Genomic DNA, 27,389 nt, shown 5'->3' with positions numbered 1-27,389 from the left:
CGCAATCGGTGCCGACGTCACGCCGTGGCTTTCGTTCCTTCCGTTTTGTGGTACCGGTCGATGTCCTGTGCTGGGCGGCGCCTATGGCCCCTTCTACCTTGAAGTTGAAGGGAATACAAGGTTTTTTTTTTCATATGCAGAAGTCCTTAAAAATCCTCTTAAAAATTATTAGTCCATCCATTTCTGCTATTCACAATACAACTTATGTTTAGATATATTATATAGTAAAAAAATATTATCATTTAGAAAAGCTAAAATGATTAATATAGTTTGAAAAGGAAGGAGTTCGGATCATAAGTGAGTGCGCGTTTTATGGCCTAACACGGTAATGAGACCTGCGTGCGCTTACGAGACCTTTTTGATAGATTAAAGCATTAACGTTTGCCAAAGGCTTTTTTTTTAATGGGGACAAAGGCTTACGAACTACGACTGCAGCAAAGGTGACTAGTACAACAAAACCTAGAACAAAGCTAGCAACAGAGTGCACAAGTTAATAAGCTAGCAACAGTCACAAGGCAAACATGTATATATCGCTCAGTTAAGATAAGTAACTGGGATGCACGACTGGGTCACTGCAGCATCCAAAAGTTCACAGATGTGCTTGAAACGACAAATAAACCAGACAGGAATCCGACGGCAACAATATGGATAAAACCAGACTTCGTACCACTCAACAGAATCAATGGCACACGGCAGATAGTAATAGTAACAAACCAAATTCACTAATACAAGCTAGCAAAACTATGTCTCAAGAGGACCACGAGACAGAAAGATAAATAGCAGTATCATCGGTGCCAGTTGAACACTTGAGCTCCCTTTGCCCGATTGTCTGCACTATTCCACCAGTCCTGTATTTCCTGCAGCATTGGACATAGAGCAAACTTTCAGCACACAGAAGTAGAATAGAAAGGCAACAGGCACAACATTTGGTTGCGAGAATGACCCACCAGAACCAGTAACGTGCTGTGCTTATCGCCTGCTTGTCTTCCCAAGAGTCCGTTTCCCAGAGAACAGATGCTTTGGTTTCAGAGTGGGAATGACGCGGTCGGCCTCTCCACGGCGAGCATCCTTGTTCCTCTTCTTCGTGGCATCCTTAGCTTTCTTGATTGCCTTCTTCTTCTGCTCGGAGTCCTTGAATCCTTCACCAGGAACAACCTCCTCAGGAGCTCGTGACCTCGACCTAGATCTTGACAGTCTCAGTTTCTTGTTGGATTGCTGTCCATCAACCTCCATGGCGTCTGCATCACCAGCAGCTCTGCTCAGTGACCTCTCACGCTTGCGGCCTCTTGACCGGCTGCGAGCTATGGCTGCACTGGGATCCACACCCATGGACGAAAGCTGCCTTCCCATCCTGTCAGTTGTGAATTTCCTATCTTTGTCAAACTTCCTAGGAACAATAGGACGGCTTTCTGCAGTTCTCTTCTTCATTCTGTGCTCTTGGATGAGTAGTGCCTTCTTCTTCCTGATCTGAGACAAAATCTCCTTCTGTTCATCAGTTAATTCATGGCCATCAACCTCAAAAGCATCTTGTGCAGCTTGCTCTTCCAGACGAAGCCCCTCCTCTCGTTCCAACTCTTCACACCTTTCCAGGATATCCGGATCCAGAAAATCAGCAACATTATGCCCATCCAATATCTCAGGGAGAATGTCCTCCTTCCATTCATCATTGGCCAATATATAATGCTTCTTAAGGCTGGCAGAATAGACGCCAGCACCTCCATTCTCCTGCTCAAGGTCCTTCTCAAGCTTCTTCTTTTCCTTCGCAGCAGCATTAGCCCTAGCTTCCAGAACAGCCGGAGGGATGCAAACAGGCCTCTCTTTGTTGTCACGAGGCTTTGGAACAGCAACATGGAACCTATTCAGACAGTCAACCATCTTCTTTGATTTCATCTTCACATCCACCCTCTGCTCAAGAAGCCTCTCGCATGCAGCATTTTTAACAGCCATAACACCATCATCTGTTAATGTGCTCATCGTCAACAAAACACCCTCTTCATTTGGATCACCAGCCTGGGTTATAGTCTTCATAGCCTCTGCCTTCATCTCCATTATAAGCTTCATGTCATCCTCAGGAAGACCTTCAAGGGGCTGCAAGTCAGTCTTGTTGCACACAATGACCAGAGGTTTATTCATGAACAGAGACTTTATACTGTGGAAGAGTGCGGCTTGCTGAGCAATACTGTACCCACAAGATCCAGAAATGTCCAGAAAGAACAGCACAGCAGCCCTCAAGTGTGCCAGAGCAGTGATGCTGCACATTTCTATGATGTTCCTGTCCTCAAAAGGCCTATCAAGGATACCAGGTGTGTCAATAACTTGGTAGCGCAGGTATTTGTAATCTGTATGACCAACAAACAGGGATTTTGTTGTAAAGGCATAAGGCTGTACGTCCACATCAGCCCTTGTAACCTTGTTCATGAAAGAACTCTTCCCCACGTTTGGATAGCCACAAATCAGCACAGTACGGGTGTTTGGGTCTATGGACGGAAGCCTGGCCATGTGCTGCCTGATCTGCTCCAAGTATGCCAAACTAGGACTGATCCTCTTCACAACAGTGCACATGCGACCTAGTGCAGCCACCTTCAGACGCTTGCACCGGTACAGGGAGTCTCCATATTTGAGCAGCCTCAAGTAATCCTTGGATATCTTTGAAATGATGTTCCTAGCTGTGTTGATCTGACCCAAGGCAAGTTTGTAGTGATCCTTGTTGTAGAGGACATGGAGGAGATCACCATAGAAAGGGTGGATGTCATCTAGTCGAGGGAACTCATCGATGATCGTGGACAGCTTTTCATAGAAGTTCTGCTGGGAGTACCTAACCTTGCGCATATAAAACTGGCGAATGCGGGATATAGCATAACCCTTGTGGACAACAGTCGGTGTCTGCCTCTGAGTGCGGGACAGGATTATGTCAATACAGTCCCTCCCAGAAGGGACAACAGTGATCTTCTTGAAATTGTACTGCACCATCTTGTTGATGCAAAGCTCAGCTACCTATATTCCTGTAAAACAAAAACGCATGTGAATTCTTTACTGCATAACAACAAAGAATAAGATAATTTCTAATAATGACATAACAGAGAAACAATCAAACAAGCATTCGTTTCAAATTATAATCACAAAGCATCAATTTGCATCCTCATAAGATATTACAGATTAAGTTGATAGCATGAAACCGGACAACAAAGCCATTAAACTAGAACAGTGAGCAGCAACAGGCTACAGCTTCAGAACACTCCCAAGGCAATGAATTGATATAGACCACTTGAGCAGCTTGCTACGACACAAAGCAACAATACAATCAGAAAGAAAATGATACTGAGGACCAGCAACAACTTTGGCAGGGCATCACAAACCCTAACCTATGCATTCGAGTACACGTTCAGCACGCAAGCTTAAATTCCCGTTTGAAAGCTAAGGCAAGAAAAGCAAGATGACAGTAGCAGTGTTCGTGTTCGAAACGCTAAGTACAGTAGCAGTGTTCGTGTTCGAAACGCTAAGTACAGTAGCAGTGTTCGTGTTCGAAACGCTAATGAATCCCGACCTGGACCTTAATTCTCGCAGGCCACATCTAATCAGCAGCTAATTGGTAGCTACAACATCCATCCATCAAACAACTATTGCACAAATCCAAGAATACATAAATAGCCTGTAGCTACGGATCAAAGGGAAATAACGCTATCATCCCAGGAAGACACCAGATGTCCGGATTCCTCAGCAAAATTCTAGCCACCTCCGGTCGATAAACCCTGAACAAGCAGGGACGAAAGGTGTACGAGCACAGGGCGCTACTCACCTCGTGAGGCGGCCGGAGGATGAGGCCCCGATTTGTCGGCGGGCGAGGTCGCGCCCTCTCCGGCAGCGGTAGGTTGCCGGTGGAGGCGGCGCTGGCGTCCCCCCCTCTGGCGGCGGACGGGGAGAAGAGAGGGAGGGTTAGGGCGGGTTTCTCTCAGGCTCTTATAAGCCAGGGCAGTGATGGGCTGGGCTAGTCTGGGCTTTCATTGTTTCCATCAAGATATTTTCTGTTAATGGGCCGCACGGCCCATTCTTGCGGCGGCGCCGGGGGGTGTGTGTGTGTCTCCAGACTCCTCTCCACGCCACGGCGAACGGCGGCTCACGCGGCCTCACCCCACTCGTCGTCTTCCCCTGTTCCCCCTCCTTCCCGCCGTCGTGGAGAGGAGGCCCCCGCGGCTGGCGCCCGCCGCTTCCCGACAGTTCGGCCCTCCAGCTTCCCCGTGAGTCCACCTCGGTCTTCAGCGACGCCGAGCCGAGCCCTTACTGTTTTGCTCGCGCAGCGCGCGGTGTGGTTGTTGCGCTGATTTCGTTGCCTCGTGTGCTGCTCTAGGGTTCGGAGGTAGCAGGGCCGGCTGCCGCGATGTTCTCCAGGATCTCCCGGCTAGGGGTGCGGCTCCTGCGCGAGGGTAGGGCCGAGACGAGAGCTGGTACGTGCTGTGCCTTCGCTTTTCCTCTCGCTCCTTTCCGTACTCTATGATTATTGCTAGTCAGTGGCGTGTGGAAATTCGCGAATTTTGCCCAGCTCTGCGGTTTGGCGGAAATGCTGAACTTCTAGCTGGGATTCATGTTTCTTGAATTTGGGATTTGGAAATCTCCTGGGTTGGTGCGTGCTAATGTAGCAAAACTGAAGGCTTGGTTGCCTCCTCATTTCGTTGATTGTTGTTCCTTTTTTATGGCAGGAAACTTGCTCAGCAGTCGAGGCAGTTTGTATCAAGATCATGTCAACCAGCATTCGACTCCAGTTGTAACACCTACTTTACAATCGTTGGTAAGAACTAAAGATTGGTTGCTAGTGAAGAATTTAATTTAGATGAACATGCCCCCCCTTGTTACCGTCTGTTCTGCAATTCTGCTATCACTGCAGATAGTTATCCATTTATGTAATGTACCTATACTGTTTTCGACTTTATATAATGTTTTAGTGATTTGGTTTTTATTCTATTTGCCTGTCTGTGCATTCGCCGTTCTGATTTTTTTTCTTTTTTTGGCAAAAGTATCAGTATTCCTTTTATGCTGCCAGTTAGCTCTTTTTGGAGAACTGCAGACAACTAGCTCCTCATACCTGTAGAAGTAATTGTTTGTCTCAGTACTCATTGCCTGTTCAAATTTTTCAGAGGAACGTCCTCTTTTCAACTGCAACAAGTGGTGATCAGGATGGAAGCGGTCAGGAGAAGGAGAAGTAAGTGCATTTTTCTATTTGTTTCATCCACATATCATGGAATTAGAGCGCCTAGTCATGTTTGTATCTTGAAATCAGTAGTAGCTTAGTGCCTTGGTCCACACCCTTCTCTAAAATGTTGTTGTTAACATTGTCTCTCCTTTCAAAGCACTGTTCCGTCCATGTATGGAGGGATACCTGCCATGAAACAAGTTCTTGATCGATTTGGCTGAATGTTAATACTCAACTTTCAGCAATTATTCTCGGTAAGAGATATTTCTCTGATGTGCAAATTTTCTTCTGAACTGCACAGAATCTCTGTAACATTTGTCAACAAGGATGGCTCAGAAAAGACGATCAGTGTGCCCATTGGAATGTCCATGTTAGAAGCTGCACATGAAAATGACATAGAACTTGAAGGTACAAGTTCATATTTGGAAAAATTGCAATTTCCCCCCGGTGTGATTCCTTTTAGTGCCTAAATTGTAGTAAGGTTATGCTTGCTCTTCTTTATTTGTTACTCATAATTTATAAATGAATTAGTTATACTCAATCTCCTGGTTCTCCATCAATGGTTCATTGTCTGCTCCCTGATTTTATTTTCCATTAACACAGGAGGCATTTTAATCGTTGTTGTTATGTTCTATCAATTGATTTTCAGCTGTAGTTAATAACCTTAATATCTTGGCTACTGCAGGGGCATGTGAAGGCTCACTTGCTTGTTCTACTTGTCATGTAATAGTTATGGTATGCTCTATATATACTTATGCAAATTTAATACAGATGTAGATATTGTCATATTGAAGTACTACTGCTGACTATAATTTCCAACCTTATCCAGGATGTGAATGATTATAACAAGTTAGAAGAACCAACAGATGAAGAAAATGATATGCTTGACCTTGCATTTGGGCTCACAGAAACGTAAGTGAAGACCCCCTTATCCTTATGGATTTTTTTTTCTCTTGTTATATCTGTATTGTGCGAACAAGAAGTTAAAATATTTTACTTCCACCTAGGAGGCATTGTCAGAATCTGTTCTGTATTTGACAACATTGGGTGTTAAATTGAGATTGAAAAAGCAACATAACTGGGGGCCTCCGAGTAGAGGGGGGAAGAGAACTGCTTGGGGATTCAGTCGGTTCCATTATAACCTTCAAAGATCTGTGCAGTCTTTACGAAATAGCTGCTGTCACAGTGGTAACTAGGCCTCATACTTAGCATATGAACAACTGAAATTAAGTGAACTTAAACTTATGTTACAAAATAGCTGATTGGGATTTTACCATTTAAGTAATTCATTAATGTGCAGATATCACACTTTCTATTTTTACTATACAGCAAAATGTTGATTACAGGTTTTTGTACATGAATCACAAAAATGAAGATATCCATGCAAAATTCCCAGTATTACTGAAGGTGGATAATACTAGTTTCATCATCCTAATCTGACTTCTGATTTTGGAACTGTTTTCAGGTCGCGGCTTGGCTGCCAAGTGATTGCGAAGCCTGAGCTTGATGGCATGCGGCTGGCATTACCTGCAGCGACAAGGAACTTTGCGGTAGACGGCTATGTACCGAAACCACACTGAAGAGACTGTCATCTACGGGGACACGGATTCTTACAGCAGAGTCAGTTTTGTCTTGGAGCTGCAATCTGGTGCGTTAGATGGAGCACCGGGTGGAGTCATCTTCAAAGAAGCAAGACATCTTCTGAGTTTGCACTTTGTTTTGTTTGGTGTTGCTTACACACCTCGTTCTCACACAAACTAGCTCGTTCAGGCTTAGACAGGGACCCGGATCGACCAAGCATCTGGTCTGATCCCCTCCCAGATTTTGTAACATGTCTTGTGGGTCGCGACTTTGCTGTCCCGGCGGGTGAATAAAGCATGAGCCAAGCATGATTTTTTTTAAAAAATTGTAGCCTACAGTCTGTAACTTAAAGATAGCTTTGGACTTGCTTGTTGAGTGAGGATTCGTTCGTTGATGAGCTCCTCGGTTACTTGCAGAGACCAGTGTTGCTTCTGGTCGAATAAACATCTTCGTTCTGTATGAGCGTACTCGAAAACGTTTGCATCATATTGTTTCCCATTATTTGGTCCTCGGCAGCATCAGCTGCTTCACAGGAATAGATATGGACAACGTGTTAGCCAGTTTTTGACTTGTAGTGAAGGTGTGGCCCTCGTGCAAATTTCTCTTGGGTCGACCCAAAACTTGTCAAATTAAATTGAACTATTCCGGATTACGGGATGCAAATAAGCCTTTTTTAGATAAAAGAATATTAAGAAAATATTCCAGCCTCTACATCAGAGCTATATATCCGGTCTTTATTACAAACTTTGAGAGATAAATAGGAAGCAAATTACAAGTCACAGAGCCTATTGCTAAACTGTCACCCGTTCCGCGCAAAGATGTCATAATAATAAAAAATAAACTGCTCTCCAGATATTTTTCAGGGCCACATATCTCATTAGAACATGGGCGATTTTGCAAAAAGAGGACAGAGACTTGATTGCAGATGCAACAGATGTGATGATCCAAACTACCCATTGGTTATACCCACTTGCATCTCATGGCAAGAACCGGCGTACCACAAGGGACAGACGCATCACATACAAATACAAATGGCCGGCCCAAACAGGGGGAGTCATCCGGCGCGGCGCCGTCCGTGAGGACCAGGCCGCACGAAACCAAACAGTGACCCTGGATTCCCTTCCCTGACATGCTCTCCATATAGTAGAGTTTGCCCGGCATCGGTATGCCTGGACACGACAGCGACGCCGCCGAACGTGCAAGCCAGAACGCGCACTCTTCCACCGCCCGGGCGGCCGTGAATCTTGACATCTTGGGCACGACTGCTCATTTCATTTGCAACGCGCTGCGGGCAGTGTCGGATTCCGGCGAGCAGTAGCAGCTAGTAGCTGGGTCCGCTAGCTCGGGTCGGACAAGGGGAGCGCCAAGCCAAGGGAACGAACGGCGCCGCCGATGCCGCCGGTGCGCGGCGTCCACGGAAAATCACGCAAAGATCACGGCGGCCCCGGCGCAGCTTTGGGGGGCGATCATCGGCGGGGCGGCCGGCGACGACCTAGGGACACCCCATGCGGTGCCAGACGCCTCGTCTCCATCCTGCACCGCGGCGCGCCGCCGCCGCCGATCCTGGAAGACTCGAGCGGCGAGCGTGCCCAGCCGCATGCGGCCACATACCCACCCCACCGCCCAAATTCCGCCGAGAAGAGGCCACCAACTCCAGGGGCCGAGGCGGCAACCGGACCAAACCACACAGTCCGGCCATTTGCGACCGCACATGAACGTACGCCGAGATGGGCTCCGACGTCACGGCCATCCCGGATGAGAGAGAGAGAGAGAGTACTACGCGCGCATTGGAGACCACGCAATTTTTTTTAACTCTGGACACGACGATAGCGACGCCGCCTTTAAATTAACCGCCACTACAGTGAAGCTGAGACGGCGACATTTATCAAGGCGCCGGCCGGCCGCCGGCCTGCCCCACCACGAGGCGGCACACGGCAGCACGAGAGCCGAGAGCCACACGAGGCTTGTGAGCATGCTCGCGAGGCAGGCAGGCAGGCAGGCACGGGTGCGCCGGGGCTCAGAGATCGCCGGACAATCGTCGGCGGACAAGAAGCGACATGTGGCACTCCGCCGCGCGCAAGCTGCCACGGCGCCGGGAGGAGTAGTTTACTCTAATCCATCGTTGAGCGAGAAGGAAAAGGGGGGCCTCTCTTCTGGAAGCCTGCAAAGGTAGGTAGGAGAGGCGAAGCACGTTGGAGCGGCGCTTGAAAGCGGCTCCCCTGCTGGAGCCTGACAGCCTGTCCGTCACTCCGTCCCGTCTCCCTCGCTCGCTCGGTGGCTGGCCATCGGAGAAGAAGCGTCGTGCTCACAGCGCTCCGCGCCCATCCCCAGGGAGCGAGCACGTACTTGATCGCGCCATTTCTTGATCGCAAGCTCCCAGAGAGTTGAGTTGAGTCCAATGTGATCAGGACCTCATGCATTTTAAGGCGAATTCGGGATCGTATTTACACGCCAAATTTATTGGTAGTCTGCAAGGGTTCAGAAGCCCGGGGCGGTGGCGACGACGGCCCGGCCCCTCCGCCGCGGGCTCGCCGTCGGCGTCAACCCGCCCCCCGCGACCTGGTCCCACAGCTGCACCACGCTGCCGCCGAGCGCCGTCGGGCTGCTGTACCGCCGCCCCGGCCCCGGCCCCAGCCCCACCTCCGGCGCCGGCGGGCAGAGGGGCAGCGACCGAACCACCTCCGCCTCCCATCCGAACGGGCCCGTCGTCGTCTCCGACGGAGTCCGGTACGCGCCGCCGCCGCCGCAGTCGTCGTGTTCCTCCGCGTCATCTTCCCGGTCGTCGCCGTCGTCGTCGCGGTCTTCGTCGCAGCACCCGACGCGGCACGCGTCGCGGTAGTACGCCGTGTACCGCTCCTTGGGCGAGGGCGCCGCGGGCGGCGCCGACCACCGCTCTGACGGCGCGGTGCGCGGCGCCGTCGGAGCCTCCGCTTCGGGGCACGGATCCAGCTGCAGAGGCTTAGCGGCGGCGGTGGAGGCAGCGGTGGGCGCGGGGGCTCGGAGGCGCCAGAGGCCCGCGGCGGCGGCGGCGGCGAGGACCGCGGCGCGGCAGGTCCACGCGGCGGCGCCCGTGGCAGCCGAGGCGTCGGGGAGGGAGTAGAGGCGGAAGGCGACGGCCTCGAGCGGGTGCTCGAGGAGGTCCATCGGTGAAGATCGATCTCGCTCGCCGGCGAGGTGCGGTGCGCGCTTCGTCGCCTGTGGCGGACTCGCGGCGGCTGGGAACGCTGCTCACTGCCTTCTCTGCTTGCTTGGGTTTCCTGAGCGGAGTGGAGTGGAGGTGGAGGAGGCAGAGGAGGTGACGGCTGGCGCGGGGTATTTAATGGCCAAGAGGACTGGGAGGGGGCGCTGATAAAATCCTGGCCGTCGGTGCGTTCAAGAAAAATTCTCGCCGTTGGATGATGAGGTCGCGCGAGGTGATCAAAAGGGGAAGATGCTGGGCGGCAGATCGGAGGCGAGTTGTGAGCAGGTTAACCATTTCGTTTTCCGATGAAATCCCGGTGTTTAGCGGAAACGAAATTTCGGAACGAAATTTCGGTAAATTTCGGTGGATTTCGGTGAATTTTGGACGAAATTTGTTGAATTTTGAATTTGGAAACGAAATATATCGAAAAATACCGAAATTTCTTTTCCCGGTAACTAGCAGAAACGAAAAAAAACCGAAATTTCGGCGAAATTCCGCCGAAAAGTTAAACCCTGGATGTGAGGGAGAGATGCTGAGATGGATACCGGATTTTGCAGTTTTGCTTACCGTTCCTTGTTTTTTTTTCTTAATTCGGTCTTGGCTTCATGGTCTCACAAGAGAAATGTGCTGCGTTCACCTAGAAAACTCCCTCCGTCCTGAAACACAGCCAAAGCAGTTTGCTTTATCCTAAGTCAAATTAGACCAAATTTATAATAATAATAATTTAAATGTCAAACGCTATAGAATATATTGTTTTGAGCATTGTCCTCTTGGCTAGACATCCAAATGATCGATTGTTTTGAGCATTGTCCTGGACCGTCACTCGCGCCTATTCATTGTCTTCATCATACAGGCTTCGCCGTTGCGAAAATCATACCACCGCTTGATTAATCCATTATTCGGAGAAAAAAATGTTTATCAAAGAAGCCTTGATGTCCTGAAACTGAAATTTTTGAAGTAAATTTGAAAAAAATTATAATATTTTTCTGCATACTTTTTGTACGTGCAAATGTACAATTCCCAATCAAATTCCAATAGAAATGTGAAACACCCGACTAGAAACCCAAAGAAATACCAATAGAAATGCAAAGAGAGTCCCTGCTGCGGTACTGCCGGTGCCCCTAACAGCTCTGGTAGCAACTAGCAACCAGGTCGGTTTGTCCGGTCCGGATGGCGACGGCTTTCGGCAACCCGGCGGCGTGTCCGCTTGCTGCGAGGCGAGACTAGTGAGGAGGTGGGCGGCGGCTACCGGCAAAGTGACGGGGCAACTGGAACATGCGATGCACGCCCAGGGTTCCCAAACCGTCGGTAACTCCGGTCAGGACTGGTTCCGGTTTGTTCCGGTATGAAACCGGTCCAAATTCAAAATTTAAATTTAAATTTAAAAAAAATGAAAAAAAATTCCTAAAAATACTTCAAGGTGCGACGAATCTAATGGTGTCAAATTTTCTCAAAAATTCGTTCATTTAGTATAGTTTGCGGGGATTTGAAGTTAAACAAAAAAAGCGTGCATACAAAAGTATACAAATACAATGTAAAAGTAGTACAAAAGAGGGTTGGAAGGTTCATTTAGAATAAAATATATTATACAAACATTTATTTAATATACTTTGCGGGCATTTGAATTTAAACAAAAAAAGAAAAAAAATTGAATTTGACCGGTTACCAGTCAAACCGACCGGTATACCGGCAAAACCGGCCGGTATACCGGCCTAACCGGCCGGTATACCGGTCGGAACCGGTTGAACGGCGAAGTTTGAATTCAAATTTGAATTCCACCGGTTCCGACCGGTAACCGGTCAAACCGGACCGGTATACCGGAACCGGAGCCCGGCGGTTACCGGTTAGCGGTCGGATATGTTAACCCTGTGCACGGCGGGTTGGTGCCCGGTAGCAGGCTTTACCGCGACGGATTGATGTGTCGTGCACGGTTGTAACTAGAGGCGGGGGGTAATGAGCTATGGTCCTAGTGGTCTCTTCACAGCTCAATAAGGTTCTTAAAATTTTTAGTTTAAAATTGTATAGGATTAGAGTCCGGTTCTTCTAAGGTCTGATCCTTACCGTATGTTTGGTTGAGTGGATGGCTCCAACCAGATCGGAGCGAACCTTCTTTTCAAGCGTTTGGATGGAGAACGGAGGAGGTTGGAGCCGCTCTGAGATGGAATATTCAAAACATATGCGGGTTGGCCCCCGTCCGCCAAAATCTGGCGGACGAGTTCGACCCGCGCGGGTTCCGTCCGAGCAGAGACGGGCGCCGTCTTCTTCCTCGCATGAGACATCGACGCGGAGGTCGCAGCGGCGGGGCGCAGTTCCGAGCAGAGACGGGGCGAGGTGGATCGAGCTTCCCCCGCCGGCCCGTCCTCCCGCCGCCCCCCTCCCTCTCCAGGCCGACGGAGGAGCAGAGGGGCGGGTGGATCCGACGGCGGCGCGTCGATGTGGGGGCGGGCAGAGGCGAGCGCGCCCCCCTGCTCACCTCCGCTCCATCCGCCGTGTGCTGGCCGCGAGCTCAGGCGCCGGCCGCGCAGGTGAGGAAGGCAGGTTCCGACGCGACTCATCGCTTCGTTCAAGGTCCCCCCGCCGTCACCCCCTCCGACTCCGCCGTGAACGGGAACCAGCCGCGCGGGCCCGAGCGTGCGAGCTCTGCCGGGCCGCAAGCGCAGGAGCTCTGCCCGGACGTGCCGCGAGTGCGGGCGCTCCGCCTGGCCGCGAGGCCATCGCGGCCAGTGCCAATTGATTATGCTGGGGATTTGAACTTTCAAGTAGTTGTCTTGCAGACGCTTGATACATTCGGCTGGGAGGAGAGCTACTTCCAAGATGTTCTTGCGCTCTTGCCAAGGCGTTCTGACGGATGCTTCTTTGTGTTTTCTGGTTGATCCATGACGAACACTTGTATGTGCTGATCGATTCCTCCAAGTAAACCTGTTCAATTTGGCAAGAGCTCAGAGATTGAATGGTATTTCGTCTTGTTGGGAAAATTTTTGTTCTTGCACGAGATGGAGATTTCCTAGAGTTTGAGTTGGAATTTTGTTCTTTGATTCCTCATCCGCTCTCTTCTATGTTCTTGCGTTCATCGTTCTCCTGTACTCTGGCACGAGTAAATCATTCCGAGGAAGAAGATAAGGGTTAGAAAGAAAAAAAGAAAAATGTGAGAGATTGACAGGTGGGGTCCATTGCTGGTAAGTGGGACCCTCATTAACGGTGTTATCAAGTCATTCAACCCGTATTCCCAATTCCTTCAACCAAACATGAAATGGGTTCACTCCGTCCCCAAAATCAGAAGTGCAACCAAACAATGGATGGGTCGGCTCCGTCCCCAAAATCCGGATTGGATCCAACCCAACACATTGATCCCGCAACCAAACACACGGTTAGATTTTTTAGTTCAAAATTTTGGGCCCTTTACCCGGCAGTCCCCTGGAAAAAATGGCACGGTTCTAGCATCATCGTCATCATTTCGGCGGCTTGGTTGATGATGTGTCCGTCAGGGTTTTGCTGGATTCAGTCTGGTGTTTCAAACCAAAGTGCCGTTCGATGTACACACGTTGCAAACCAACTGGTCTTTTATTTTTATTTTTGCAAGGGGAATAATTGCATTTGCATGTGCAGAAATGTTGGGATTCACTGAACTACAACACCTGAAACTGCCCCAAGACAAGCACGAACAGGCTCTGGTCAACCATCAAATGGGTTGAGTGAGTCTGATTAGACTGAATAATCGCTGAAAAAACAATCAGCTCTTCACTCATCACATACAGTTTCGGTTCGTTTATACAGTACAGCGACGGATGCGGACCTGGCTCAGAGGCCCTGCAGGATCTTGAGGGTCTCGCCGATGTGCTTCTCGGGCTGGAACTGGTTGTTGTAGATGTACTGGACGACGCCGTTCTTGTCCAGCACGTAGGTCTGCCGCCCCGGGAGCGTCCCGAACAGGTCCCCCGGCACGCCCCACTCCTTGCGCACCCGGTTCCCCTCGTCGCTCAGCAGCGTGAACGGCAGCCGGTACTTCTGCGCGAACGCCTTGTGCGACGCCGTGTCGTCGCCGCTGATGCCCAGCACCTCCGCGCCGGCCTTCTTGAACTTCTCGTAAGAGTCGCGGAACGCGCACGCCTGCAGTTACCAACGGCACTAGTAGCAGGGTTAGATAGATTGCTGCAGCTGGGTCATTATGTTCGACTCCGCTGATGATGGTGGTGGATACAAAATCATCATCACATTTGAACTTAGAAGCGAGTTCAGTCGGTTGTCATGAGTTTTCCGACGGCTAATAACTGCGAATTTTTCAAGCATCAATTCCAGTTTTACATTGTGACTGCTGCTACAAGCTATGAGAAGCTCTTGCAATTGCAAGAACTAACTTTCTGAAGAAGATCAGAAGAAGTTTCAGAGAGTGTCGGCTGGCATTTGCACAAGCAGAAGCTGACCTGTTTGGTGCATCCGGGCGTCTCGTCGGCGGGGTAGAAGTAGACCACCACGGGCTTGCCCTTGAACTTGTTCAGCGACACGGGCCTCCCGTTCTGGTCCTTGAGGGTGAAGTTGGGCGGCACGCTGCCCTTGGTCACCTGCAAGCAAATCAGACACGCGTCTTACCAACCGCCACGAATCCACAGCCATTCCCGGGGGGGCAGCAGCCGAGCTATCAAGCCACGCGCGCGTACCTTGCCGCAGACGATGCCCGTGGACGCGGCGGCGCGGCGCCACCGCGGGGCCGGCGCGGCGGCCGCGGGCGGCCGGACGAGTACGCCGCGGAACGCGGAGGTGGAGGGCGCGCAGAGGAGCGCCTGCGCGCGGGCCGACGAGCCGCGCTGCGGCGCCCGGGGCGCCACCGGCAGCGAGGGGTTGCAGCAGGCCGTGGCGGGCGAGAATGCCATGGCGGATGGAGCTTCCAGGTGAGGCCTGTGTTGGTTGCTGCTGCCCTCTGGCTGTACCTATGGCCGAGAGCCTTCTCTTCTCCGTCCCTTCCCGTTCTGCTCGTGATGGTTGGCTGGTAGGGGATATCAGGATGAGATGGGGGAGGAGGGGCTCTCCGCCGACGTGGCAGGCCTTGCTGCCCTTTGCTGCTGGTGAACTTTTTTTTGGCCCTTTGGGTTTTCCCTTCCCGTGCCATGGCATTGGCATGCAACCCTTCTTTCAAACACACACAAAAAAAAAATCACCAGCCGCCTAAAAATACAAAAGCCTGGCATAATATATATTGATAGTGTGTTTATCTGGTGCTATAAACACTCATACATATTTTTTTATAAATTTTGTTAAAATTTTAAGTTTAGAATAAAATTAAAGTGCATTGTAATTTGAATACGGGCAGAGTAAGCCATGGCAAAAAGGCCGCACCAATTTCTCTAGCGGTCTAGCCCATCCCGTCTGCTTCTGCCTCGCTCTTCCATTCCCCACGAGACCGACCGAATCCGGCGCACTCCGCCCAAATTTGGCCCACGTGCGGCCCAGAAATAGTTCTGACGATACGGCCTCCTTTGTCTTCATCATATGTACCAGTTGAAAATTAATTAAAATGCGTTTTTGATTAATTGATTGATTAATGTTTTGCATGTTTATGCATGCAGAAGAACGACAGACACAGACGTCGCGGTCCGAGCGGGGGCTACGAGTGGAAAAACGGTGACAAGGCCCGTCTTTGGAAAATATTTGGGTTTTAATAATGTAGCACGTTCGTTGTTATTTGATAAATAATATCTAATTATAAAATAATTAGATTTAAAAAAATTCATCTTATGCTAATCAGTTAGACTGTATAATTGATTATTTTTTTCAACTGCATTTAATGCTCCATACATGTGTTCGGAACGTTAGAAAAAAATTTTAGGGAACTAAACAGGGTCGCGAGGTGCTGCAGTTTTGGTGGCAATGTTGAGTTCAGTATGGCGTATGGTGTCAATGTGACAATGTGCCATCAACGTTCTGTCAGCCCACATAGGATTAAGATTAACAGCGCTGGCTGGCTCGGAACAGGTTGGACAACGCGGCCAGCCAAAATTTTCTTTTCTCCAGTGTTGTTCTAGCAGAGCTCCAACGACTGACGCGAGCGAGAGAGAGAAAAATGGAAATCGAGGGGATCAGTGCTCCAGTGAGCCTCTCTCTAACTGAGGCCGGCGGGCCCGTTCATTTGCCACAGCGCTGCACCGCCGCCCTGGCTCTGCCGGAAAGAGCGCGGCATCCCGTCGCCGGCGACGTCGCGGCTCGTCGACAGCCTCTGCTTCCGGCCGCTCCTCCTGTCGCCGCCGCCGCCGCCGCCGCCGCCCACCTCGCACGTCGTCCACGGCGCCTGCATCTGCCTCGTCTCGCTCACCTGCAAGCGCGTCGAGCAACAGGACCAGTTAGACGTGCGTACAGGCTTCCCGATGTGGTCCACCGCGGAGACGACCCGTCCAGAACCTCTCCCCACTTCTCCATAGCTGGAAAAAGCCAAGTCCTCACGGCAAGCCACACATCCAAGCCAAATTCAGGAGAGAGGCTGCGTAAAACGCAGCAGGTTCCTTTCATCCCAGGGAAATACTTTGGCCGGGATGAAATACTTTGTTGCAAGGGAAGGGAAAAAAAACATGTACAAAGAAACCTCATTTCGTGTGGCCTACGTGGACGGCGAAAAAGGCGCATCTTGGAGGACCTTGCAGCTGCAGGTCTCATGATAGTTTTGGCTCGTCGCACGCATACGGTTACTTGTGGACCTTGCATAACTGCTACTTCCCCCATTCTTGTAGCATTTGGAATAATCAAACTTGTTCATTTTTAACTAATAATTTCGTTTCAAATTTTTCAATTAATCAGCTCATTCTAAACATCATAAATTAAAAGACATGTTCAAAGAGAATTAAAAACAGAGGTCAGACGTTGGACGCCCGTAATGTTGCCGTTAAGCAGTAGGCAAAACCCTGGAGTGGCTTAAGCTTACCATGAAGCAGAACCCGGACAGGCCCAGGTCGGGTTCCAGGCCGCCTCGCCCGGGCCTCGGCCGCTTCGCCGGCGAGCCGCCCCGCTTGTCGGCGCCGCCGTGACGTGCCGGCGGTGCTTGCGCATTGTTGTTCCTCCCGGGAGGAGGAGGCCGCACCGGCGGCGGCGGCGAGGAGGTGCTGGGCGGGCTCTGGGAGCGTCCCGGAGGGAGGCCGCCGAAGAGCCCCGGGTCCAGGTCGTCCTGGAACATGTCCACGAACAGCTGCTGCAGCTCCTCGAAGGTCTCCTGCACCACACGTACGGAACGATTCGATCGGTCAGGGGCACGAGGCACGGTCCGGCCCGGGGTCTCGACGACACGAGAATATTCTGGACGCGCAGCGCAGGCGCAGCTGTGCTTGTGCGTGCTTACCGTTGGCGTGGCCTGGCTCATCATGTCGGCCATCTCTCCGAGGAAGTCGTCCATCCCCGACAGCTGCGGATCATCATCAGAGAGCAGGAAAATCAAAACCCCGGCAGCAACCGAATTTCCCTCACGAAACGAAACAGACACGGAGCACGGGAGCAGTAGGAATTACGTCGGCGTCGTCGTCCTTGCTGTCGTAGACGCCGACGTCGTAGAGGAAGCGCTTGTTGGAGTCGGAGAGCACTGCTTGGACGTACGGGGATATAGAACGTAAGGAATTCATTCGCTTTGGCGGCTAAGCTAGCGATCAATGGAGAGGAGGAAGGAGCAGGGAGGGAGGGGGGAGATAGGGATTGGCAGGGGTGGGGTGTGATCACAGACCGGAGTAGGCGCCCTGGATCTCCTGGAACCGCTCCTTGGCCTCCGCGACGCGCGCCGAGCTGCCGGACGCCGAGCACCGGTCCGGGTGCCATATCTGCACGACGCCGCCAGGGAGTAATTAAATCACCACGGCCAGCGAAAGATCCTCGATCTGGAGCTGCTGGTTAGCCGAGAGAGACAGAAGACGAGGAGACGAACAGCAACACAGCATTGTCCTATCTGCACGTACCATGGCGAGCCTCCGGTAGGCGCCCCTGAGCTCGGCGTCGGTGCACTCCCTGCTGAGCCCGAGCACGGCGTAGAGGTCGGCGCCGCCGGGAACGTCCTCCGGCAGGCTGCCGCCCCCGCGCCCGGCGGCCATGTCGATCGGTCGGTCGGCGCGCGCTGCTGCTGCTGCTGCTGCTGCTGCTGCTGCTGCTGCTGCTGCTGCGTGCTGTGTTCGGGAGGCGGGCTTGCGGACGAGTGGCGTGCGGGAGGGGAGGGGGCTCCCCGGGCACGGCCAGAAGCCAACAAGCGGCGGGGGGCGCGCGCGCAAGTTGCCCGGCCGGCCTGCGGTTCCACGCGACGCGCGAAGGCTCCAGAACCGGGGACCCGCCGCCGACGGCTCCTCGCGGTTTTTAAAGACGAAAAGCGTGTGGTCACCATCGCCTGCTCAGCCGAGATATTTACCAGCAGAGTACTGTACGAGTACCAAATATCCTAATTAATCTGCTGCTGACTCATTTCAAAAACAGATCGCTGCTGAATATTGGAAGCACGAACAGATTATCTGAACTGAATGGTGTGGTTCAACCGATTTTGTTGAATCGTATAGTTACCATTCTTATTAGAAAATCACTATATTCAATAAGATTGCAGCTTCATCCTGTGTGAGTTGGTGCGGCTTATCAAATCAAACAATGGAATCATCATTTAGCTTCAAAATCATTCCATGCATGAACCAAATGACACAGTTCAAATGCAGTCAATTACAGTCTTGCAGCTTCCTGCACTATACCACTAGTAAAAGATAGGTACTGGATGCATGTGCCAAGCTGAAATGAAAATTTGCTACTGCAAGTTGTTGGAAAGCATAAAGGCGGTTTTAGGGTGTGTTTAGTTGGTGAAAAAATTTGGATTTTGATACTGTAGTATATTTCGTTGTTGCTTGACAAATAATATTTAATTATGAATTAATTAGATTTAAAAAATTCATCTCGTGGTAATTAGTTAGACTGTATAATTGGTTATTTTTTTTTGAACTGTATTTAATGCTCCATACATATATTCGAAGATTCGACGCGACGGATACGGTAGAAAATTTTGAGAACTAGCGCCTTAGTTTCTTTCGAGTGCGAGTAATAACCAAGCTGCGGAAGAGAGTGTTGGAGAGGCCCGGATGCATCGAACGGGGGCGCACGTAGGCAGCAGGACAGTAGGACATGGGCACACGCATTTGTGCATCGCCTAATCCAGATGGCCAGATCATTAGGGGCGAGACCGCGAGATTAATTAATCGACACCCGATTTGCCGTTCGTGTGGACCGGCCCTTTCTCTGGAAGCATCCTTGTTTGGGCAAGTTGTTGGCGTAATTGTGTCCAGCGGAGCCTGTAAGCCACGGGGGCTGCTGGACGGCCACGCCCGAAAGGCCGGACCGGTTCACCGGGAAAGGGAAGCTTTCCGTATCCGGCAAAAAAATCGCGGGCGCCGCACGGGAAGGATCCAGGCGGAGGCGCGCTTCCGTTTCTGGTAGGAGTACATAGGATCCCCGTTTGCCTGCCATTTGTGGGGATGCTCTCATCAGAAGTTAGCATTTCGATCAATTTGTTAGTGTATGCTCAATTGGTTGTTATAAGTACCCTCAAAACAAAAGATGATCGAAATGCCAAATTGATCATAGTAGCAAACAAAAGAGAGTAATTGATTGCGGATGGGCGCACGTAACGACGTGGCTTTGTGGAGAACATTCGGCGACCCGGTTTTCTTTTTTTGCTCGGAATCCGGGCGAACAGGGACTGTGCTGTAGACCTGTAGTCTACCCAACATGGCGCGAAAAGACGAAAAGCGTTCGAGAGGGATCCTCGAGCTGGATTGTTTTTTACCCCTAAGGAAGGAAGCTTGCTTATAGCAAGAGTCGTGCGTGCTCGAGCCGCCCGTAAGAGCTTCCGCGCGCCGCTCTTGCACGGCGTGAACATGGGTTCCGCAATTCACTAGAAACATAAGCGCAGCATTGCCGCGCCGAACCCAAGCTATCTCATGATCCGGTTAGCCAGCTTGTCATCAACATTGACAATGTGTTGGTTAAATTACATTTCATTTTGTGGTTATAATTTAAGTAGATAGAAGCATTACATTTATAGCAGCAAACTGCAATTGAGAAATCCAATGATATATGAATGTTGTGTTTTCTACGAGCTCTTTCTCTGAAGTTCGGTTCATAGCACTATGTCATCTGCTACGAAGAGAAGAAAAACAAGAGCAACACAATGCTTATCTTCTTTTAAGAACAATTTTCAAACGAGCTGTTGAAATGTCTTCTACGAACAATTATCGAACAAGCAGTTGAAAATTATTTACGTTGTTCAATGGGGCTCTAAAGCATAGCTCTAAATACCATTCCTTCTTCTCTAAATTTTTTTTAGCCTAAGTCTTGGAACGCGTGTTGGGGAGCTGGCCGCTGGGAGCTGCGATGTGGGCATGTGGCCTCGGTCCTGGAACGTGACACTGAACGTCAAAAGAATTTGGTCGATTATCTTTTAGGTGGTATGTGTAGCTGTTCTGAAATTTCGCTGTTGTTTCTGAAGCTTTATTCTCTATTAGCCATATATTACTAGCTGGACTATTTTGGTTATTGCTTTTAGCCCTGCCATCTTTTTCGGTAAACTCTGTTCCAGCCATTGAACGGAACGGATGCACCATTGAAATGCCTGTTCCGTAGCCAGAAGTGGTGTGCGGTGTGCGCAGAGCAGCAATGAGCGTTTACAGCAGCCAGCGAAAGAGGAAAATGCAGGTGCGGAAAGCACATCCTGACCTCAGCACGCAAAGGAAACAGGTGGGGCACCCTGGATTCAATGACGATTCCAGATATCGGCGGCCAAAGTAAACAGCACAAGCTGCAGAGAGAGCGCACTCTCCTTGCTCGTCTAATCTGAAGCTGCGCTCACTCCCAATTCCACGTCCCCATGGGATCCTAACACTGCGGCTCCACCTCCCAATTAATATTCACCGCCGTTGATTCCAACCCCAAGCTGGTCCACAAACCTGCCGTGCCCAAGGCCACCGAACAAATCCCCATCACGTCCCTACCGGAGGAGGGGGCTCGAGAGGAGGGGCCGCCACCGCCAAGATCCAGGCGGCCTTCCGCGGGCATCAGGTCCGGCGGCACGTCGCGGCCGTGTGCGCAGCTGACGCCGAGGCGACGCGGCTGCTCTGGCGGCAGGGGACCGTGGATGCCGTCCACGGCGAGCGTGAGCAGGCCCAGTTCTCGGAGGTGTTCATAGCTGTGCTGCTGCGGCTTGACGCCGTGCCGGGGCACTACCCGGCCGTGCGGGACGCGCCGGCCCGTCATCGGCCATGGTCGTGGCACCCGAGGTGCAGTTGTTTGGGGTATGACGTGCTTCTGGAGCCGCTAGCAGAGTGAGGAGGGAGCGTGGAGGTGGATGGTGCGACTGGTCGAGGAAGGTGCGGGCGGTGGGGTTAGTCCAGAGGCGAGGACGGAGAATGCGCTGCTGTGGCTGGAGGAGACGGAGGTGCAGCAAGTGTGAGGAGAGCTTATGAATTCTTGAGAGATAACTGCTGAAGGGCTTTTTTTTTTGTTGTCCGATTGAAATCGAACGTTGATTCAAAAGAGGCGACGTGGACAAATGACGTGCCAATACCAATACCAGGGTCAGATTTCGTCTTTTAAAGAGTTAGCCGCCGCTGGCGTGCCATAGGGCATACACACGGACGAGTCGATCGAATGGATCGACAAGCATTACCTGACATACTGTACGATGCACGCGACGAGCAGAACAGGGAGCGTCGGAATCCGCGAGAGCCGCCAGGACAGGAGAACGTGCGGCCTCGGCCGGACGTACGTGGTTGGCGCCTCCTCCCGGCACGGGGTAGGGAGCCGCCTTCAAACGCGGCCCATTCGCCACCTCGTCCCGCCCGCCGGGTTTGGAATCGTGGCGTGCGCTCCGTACGTACGGTGCGCGCGCGATTCATCTCATCAGCATTTAGCATCCATCACCACTCTCCCTGCTGCTGCCTGTCTGCGCCGAGCGGGAATCGTCGACGTCGCGCGCCGATTGGGGACGGGAGCAGCAGCCGCGCCGACGGCGGCGAGAAGGTCGCCGTCTCCCCCTCCTCCTCCTCCGGTGCCACTCCCGACGCCTCGACAGATCAGCAGAGCGACGGCGCCACCGCCCCGGCCGCGGTCGTGGAGGAGCGCGGGCGCGGGGACGACGCGGCGGAGCGCGGGTGCGGCGGCTCGCCGGTGACGCCCGCGGGCACCCCCGGCGCGCCGGCGGACGTGCCGCGCGGGTGCTGCGCGGTGTACGTGGGCGCGGAGCGGCGGCGGTTCGTGGTGCCGACGGCGTACCTGGGCGCGCCGGCGTTCCGGCGGCTGCTGGAGAAGGCGGAGGAGGAGTTCGGGTTCCACTACCACGGCGGCGCGCTCACCATCCCCTGCGACACCGAGGCGTTGAAGCACATCCTCGTCACGGACCGCCAGGTCCTCGCCCCCGACGCCGACGGCACGGCACGTACGCCGTCAACCCGGTGGGTGCGGAGCGCGCGGCCCAACGCTCCACCTCGCTGGCCCGGCCTGCTCGCGCGGAACGCCGTGAGCTGCGTGCTGGGCCGTGAAATGCTGCAGCCTGACGTCGGCCTACAGGCCTGGTTCCGCCACGGCCCATGAACTTAGTTTTCTTTTTTAGCTTTGTCTTTCTATGTTTGCAGGGGGGAACGCCTGGGAAGGAGGACGGAGATTGCAAGTGTAAGCAAGCGAGTGCTGCTTCAGCTCGTTATGGTGCCATGACCGATGAGTAGGCAGCTCGCTCGGAGCAGTCGTCGAGAGCTGTAACATAACATGGGCGGCGGGACGCGACGCGGCATCCGACGCCACGCCACGCCCAGGCGCGACGCTCTCGAACGTTCCCTCCATCTCTGCCCCTCACTTTTACTATACTACTGGTAGCTGGTACTAGTGCTCGATCACCATTCGCCAGCGTCCACGCGTTGAGTTTGAGCCGGAGCGGCAGGTTGATCGTGGATCCTTTTCTACCCGCCGCGGCCCCCGGTACGCTTCGCGGGCCCGCCGGATGGCCGTGGCAGCCGCCGTGCCCCGTGCCTGCGTGGCCACGGCCGCGCCTAGGCGCCTATCCAGCCGGCGGGTGACAGGTGGGCGTGGCCACGTAGGGCACCGTGGTCTCGAGACGTCAGCGTCATCTGGGCGGGCCCACCCGCGGCCGGGGGCCGGGCGTACGTGGCGCGCCGGCTAACCACCGGCGACGACAGCAACGCCGGCGTCCGTCGCGCGGGTAGGCCAGGCCCGCCGTCGCGCGGCGCGAGTAGGGCAGCGCCAGCCAGGGCCCCCAGGGCCGCCCACCAACCCTGCGTCTCGTTCTTTGCCGAAAGAGAATCGAGGAAGTGAGCAAAAGGGAATTTCGTCAGTTCGGAAAAGGAGGCTTTGGGCGCACGTATCTCGCTTGATCGGCAATAGAGCCGTCGATTCCCCGGTGGCCTGTTCCGTTCCGTTCCGTCCTACTCTTGCGTGGGTCATTTCGATGGGCCGCGCAGCCAATCCGGAGTCCGAGGAATCCCGTTCCGTGCTGGTAGTGCACGACGCTTCAACCGGGCGCTGCACGGGGTCACGCGGCGCTGCTGTTTCTTTTGTTTCTCGAGATCACCACCGAGCCGAGCGTTCCCTTTTCCCGGATGAAAGCGCGTCGCTTTCTCTCGGATCACGCGCCTGGTGGTGATGCAACCGCGTCCCAGGCGCTCGATCGGATGCTGCCGGCGATCACGATCCGAGGGACGCTAGCTTATCTGCAGCCTGCGTTCTTAGACTTTGAACACCCCCCCTCGCTTTTCGCGAGCCGCGGGAAAGTGAGGTCACAAGAATAACTGGGCGCGCCCCATTTATGTGACGATGTGCTCGTGCGCGCGCGCCCGGTCCGTCCACGGCGCGTCGGCTTGGTTTAATTTCCGGCCGCGTCCAGCGCACGCCCCTCTCGGTCTCGGGGGGAATGGACGGCCGCGGTTGCCTCTGCCCGAGGGAGGTGAGGCCTCGACCGCTCGACGCCGCCGTCGCCGTCGGCCGGGGTGGCGCCGCGGGGGTGCCCTCGTGCCACGGTCTCTGCAGTCTGCACACACGCATGCGCGCGCGCGGTGCGCAAGCCTATCCACGCGCTATACACGGCCGGGGCTCGCGAGTCGCGGCGGCTACTGTTGGGTCTTCTGGTAGCTATATGTGCTACTGTTGTAACTTGGTCAATGGTCACTATATATGCTGCTCCGTCCGGTATAAAATAACTGCTGTTTTAGCTTTATCTTCAAAACAATTGTTGAACTACAACTTCTGAACAACTTTTCTGTGCCTCTTCTGGTTGTAATCCCCAATAATCATATCATTAACTTCTTTTACAAGCGGAAAGTTGTCCCTTCTACTCACTACGGTAGAGAGCGGCAACTAGGAGAGGCGATCCGCGTCCGGGGAAGGATTCGCCGCTTTCCAGCGTCTGGAGTCCGACCTCCGCTTCGGGTGGATGATGGTGGAAGGTTGCGGCTTCTGTGCGTGCTACGACGACCAGTTGGGGATCGATGGCTTGATCCGCGGAGGAAGATCAACAGTAGCTTTAGGGACTTGCTTGTAATTTTCTTTTTACTTTGGTTCCTTTCTGCAAAGAAGGGTGCAATGTTTCATCTTGTGTGGTGGACACAAACACTAGCTAGCTACCTCATCATCGATGAGTGAAGGCATAAACAATGCCGGAACATGAACCACGTTGGGAGAAAGAATAAAAGCTTGAAACATTCAAGGTGCTCCCAGGTCTCTCCTCCCCTAGGAATACGTCTTGGGTGCTATCATTATTTTCTAACAATTCCATTATTTCACATGCCAATAATGCCTCACTGAACAAGTCCTGCGTTGAGAAACTGGATGGAGCTGATTAGATGGGCTGACAGTGCCAATAATTCTTTTATACTTGTGATTACGGTTTCTAACTCCCATCCATCATTGAGAACTTTACAATATGTGAGCCGCCGTAGCGCGTACCTAGGTGACATCTGCTGCATGATACCCCTGCCGCCAGTGTGTTTCTTTTGCCACCTCCTAGGGCTAGGGATCGATCGGCGGAGGCCCGGAATGTGGCCCTGTGGACACACACACACGTCGTTGTAAAACAATGCGTCGTCACACTGGCGCAGCTGTTGGTACGCTTGGCAGGCAACTCCACGATGCGTATACACGAACGCCGCCGCCGAATCAATGCACATGCGGCGACCCCCCCCCCCCCCCCCCCCCCAATGCTCTCTTCCTCTCTCTCCCCCCGCCCGAGGTTGACTCCGCGTCGGATAACCACTTTTTTTTTGGCGAAAGGGGCAGGAAGCCCGATGGATTAAGCTGAAGCACAGTACTGACCCCTCAGGTTTACATCACACACCCTGGAAAAAGAAAAAAAATACAACGAAAGCCAGAACCACTCCTTTTCCAGCTGCAACTTTTGCGAACAAGACCCTAAGAAACAAAGAAAACACATCTATGGTCCGCCGCACCGCATCCAGTCCGCCGCGCACCATTCTCCGCCTCGTCGGAGGTGAAGAAAACGAGCCCAGAACTGGAGACGGAAGCCACCTCCTGGCACGCAAGACATCTCCCCCCTGGCGCGCATTGGCCGTCATCCTTGTTTCCCTGGCAAGGCAAACGACCGGCTCCGCCGACGAAATCGGCAGCCCAGAAAGCTCCCGGAGGGGCTGACTCCCTTCCTTTCGTAAAGGAGAGAGAAGACACTAACCTCCAAGCTAGATCGATGAAGAAGACAATGGCTCCGTGACCGTCACCGCGTACCTTCACATCATCATCTTGGAGGAAGAAGAAACTCTCAGGCAGACCGGAGGAACCAAAGCCACCGGAAGCTCCTTGAAAGACCAAAAGCTTCACCACGTCGGACTCGCTGCAGACAGCTTCGCCGATGGGGAAGAAACCAAGCATCCCATGTAACAAAGCCTCCATGGGATGAGTTATTTAGCACCTAAACTATATATCTAGGCCTAAACTACGTGCAGCACACGGCAGATCCAGCTTTCCCTCCCTCTCCGGCGCCGACGAGGCCACCAGAGAGGAGGGGGAAGCGAGTAGCCGGGCCGAATCGCCTGTCTTCCGCCGCTCTCTACTGTAGCAGGAGAGAAGGGAAAGGAAGAGTGTGGAAGCGCCTTGCATCGGATAACCACAGGAAAAAGAGAACCGGTCGAAAAGATGATGTTGCTGTACTTGCACAGATGCTTATTCAGGCCCTGTTTAGCTCATACCCCATAAACCCTGTAAACATAAAAAAACGTCACATCGAATGTTTCGACACATGTATGGAGTACTAAATGAAGTCTATTTACAAAACTTTTTGCATGGATGGGCTGTAAATCGCGAGACGAATTTAATGAGCCTACTTAATCCATGATTTGCAACAGTGGTGCTACAGTAACCATCCACTAATTATTGATTAATCATGGATTAATTAGCATCATTAGATTCGTCTCGCGATTTACAACCCATCTGTGCAAAAAAATTTATAAATAGACTTCATTTAGTACTTCAAATTAATAAAATTATATCGCAAATTTTTTTTTGCAACATCTAAACACGGCCTCACATAGCTCTTACAAAAGAAGGTAGCAGGAGCAGCAGCAGTGGTCGGAGTCTGAACCGAGCAGACGAAAGTGTAGCGGGCCAGGGCACTTCCGTCCGAGCAATCCGTGCCGGTTCTTCTTGGACGCAGCGGCGCCGCCGGCCGGCCGGCGGCGGCAGGATGGCTCCGAGAGACCACGTCGCCTGGCCTCGGCCGGTTGGCGCCACCCGCCAGGCCAGGCGCTGGCTGAAAGGTGAGGCTGCCGTTGCCGAGGCCCGAGAAGAGCGCGCGCGGGCGGCGTGGCGTGGCGCGCGCGCATCGGGAGGCGGCAGATCCCTACCCCTTTTCCGCCCCTATCCCCCAATCATTGGGGCGCCGGGCGGGGGCCTGCCCGGGCCGCCACTCCCGCCGCTCCACGTTGCCTGCTCAACCCCCGCCGCGCTCCTCTCGCGGTCAACTCGCGCCACCTCACCACCTGCCGCAAGCGCGCCTCCCGTCCCGACCCTCTCGTCCCGTTTCGCGCCTTTTCCTCGAGATCGCGCCCCTCCCCTCGGCACCACCGGCAGAAACCACCTCGGAGGCTCGGACCCCCACCGTGTCTCCCTGCCCGCGCCGTCCGAAGCCGCGGCGCGCGGACCGGTCGCCGCCGGCCGGCCGGCGCGTGCTCGCTCGCTGGCTCTGCCCGTGCGCAGCGCCAAGTCTACGCACGCCGCCAGGCGCCGTGGCGTGCGAACAAGCGCTACCCTGCACGCGTATTCGGTCGTCATTGGCCTACCCTGCAGCCCCGTCTTATGCGTGGCTTCACGGCTCCGAGAAAGGAACCTGGCCGGTCGCCGGAGCCGCCGCCGCCGCCGCCGCCACCGCCGTCGTGCCGCGCGTGGTGCGGAGGGGAGGCAGTTGCAGCGTTACCAGGCAGGTTTCCCGCCACCGAACACCCA

At 53.1% G+C, this 27,389-nt stretch overlaps 6 protein-coding genes and 1 pseudogene across 8 annotated transcripts; 3 read left to right on the top strand and 4 right to left on the bottom strand.

Moving 5' to 3' along the window:
• Positions 1-508: 508 nt before the first annotated feature.
• LOC120702907 (nucleolar GTP-binding protein 1-like) lies at positions 509-3,951 on the bottom strand. The gene is made up of 3 exons (XM_039986879.1): positions 3,797-3,951; positions 948-3,002; positions 509-857 (listed from the first exon to the last, which is right to left on the bottom strand). The coding sequence occupies exon 2, from the start codon at positions 2,968-2,970 to the stop codon at positions 970-972; it is 2,001 nt and encodes a 666-aa protein (XP_039842813.1). The 5' UTR covers positions 2,971-3,002; positions 3,797-3,951; the 3' UTR covers positions 509-857; positions 948-969.
• A 112-nt stretch (positions 3,952-4,063) lies between these two features.
• LOC120702908 (2Fe-2S ferredoxin-like) lies at positions 4,064-7,225 on the top strand. Its single transcript, XM_039986880.1, has 8 exons — positions 4,064-4,235; positions 4,346-4,442; positions 4,695-4,783; positions 5,130-5,194; positions 5,487-5,593; positions 5,871-5,920; positions 6,015-6,097; positions 6,651-7,225. Exons 2-8 carry the CDS (start codon positions 4,376-4,378, stop codon positions 6,763-6,765), a joined length of 576 nt encoding a protein of 191 aa, XP_039842814.1. The 5' UTR covers positions 4,064-4,235; positions 4,346-4,375; the 3' UTR covers positions 6,766-7,225.
• Positions 7,226-9,128: 1,903 nt separating this feature from the next.
• On the bottom strand, positions 9,129-10,199 carry LOC120705027 (translation initiation factor IF-2-like). Its single transcript, XM_039989569.1, has one exon. It carries the CDS (start codon positions 9,908-9,910, stop codon positions 9,245-9,247), a length of 666 nt encoding a protein of 221 aa, XP_039845503.1. The 5' UTR covers positions 9,911-10,199; the 3' UTR covers positions 9,129-9,244.
• A 3,290-nt stretch (positions 10,200-13,489) lies between these two features.
• Positions 13,490-14,934, bottom strand: LOC120702905 (peroxiredoxin Q, chloroplastic-like). The gene is made up of 3 exons (XM_039986878.1): positions 14,603-14,934; positions 14,369-14,506; positions 13,490-14,054 (listed from the first exon to the last, which is right to left on the bottom strand). Exons 1-3 carry the CDS (start codon positions 14,813-14,815, stop codon positions 13,746-13,748), a joined length of 660 nt encoding a protein of 219 aa, XP_039842812.1. The 5' UTR covers positions 14,816-14,934; the 3' UTR covers positions 13,490-13,745.
• An 864-nt stretch (positions 14,935-15,798) lies between these two features.
• LOC120702904 (chaperone protein DnaJ-like) lies at positions 15,799-18,233 on the bottom strand. 3 transcript variants are annotated; one of them, XM_039986877.1, is made up of 8 exons: positions 18,071-18,233; positions 17,870-18,037; positions 17,641-17,734; positions 17,432-17,502; positions 17,266-17,328; positions 16,855-17,139; positions 16,031-16,251; positions 15,799-15,984 (listed from the first exon to the last, which is right to left on the bottom strand). In XM_039986877.1, the coding sequence occupies exons 2-7, from the start codon at positions 17,999-18,001 to the stop codon at positions 16,042-16,044; spliced, it is 855 nt and encodes a 284-aa protein (XP_039842811.1). In that variant the 5' UTR covers positions 18,002-18,037; positions 18,071-18,233; the 3' UTR covers positions 15,799-15,984; positions 16,031-16,041. The 3 variants fall into 3 exon arrangements, with proteins under 3 accessions (XP_039842811.1, XP_039842810.1, XP_039842809.1); XM_039986876.1 differs by having other exon boundaries at positions 15,813-16,251; positions 17,870-18,040; XM_039986875.1 differs by having other exon boundaries at positions 15,813-16,251.
• A 2,605-nt stretch (positions 18,234-20,838) lies between these two features.
• LOC120701832 lies at positions 20,839-21,260 on the top strand (annotated as a pseudogene).
• A 355-nt stretch (positions 21,261-21,615) lies between these two features.
• Positions 21,616-24,653, top strand: LOC120701831. The gene is made up of 2 exons (XM_039985643.1): positions 21,616-21,803; positions 21,887-24,653. The coding sequence occupies exons 1-2, from the start codon at positions 21,616-21,618 to the stop codon at positions 22,521-22,523; spliced, it is 825 nt and encodes a 274-aa protein (XP_039841577.1). The 3' UTR covers positions 22,524-24,653.
• Positions 24,654-27,389: the final 2,736 nt, after the last annotated feature.

Source organism: Panicum virgatum, chromosome 4K (genome assembly GCF_016808335.1).
Source record: "Panicum virgatum strain AP13 chromosome 4K, P.virgatum_v5, whole genome shotgun sequence".
Classification (NCBI taxonomy): domain Eukaryota; kingdom Viridiplantae; phylum Streptophyta; class Magnoliopsida; order Poales; family Poaceae; genus Panicum; species Panicum virgatum.
Note: the sequence above shows the minus strand (reverse complement) of the source record. Positions and strands in the feature narration are given on the sequence as shown.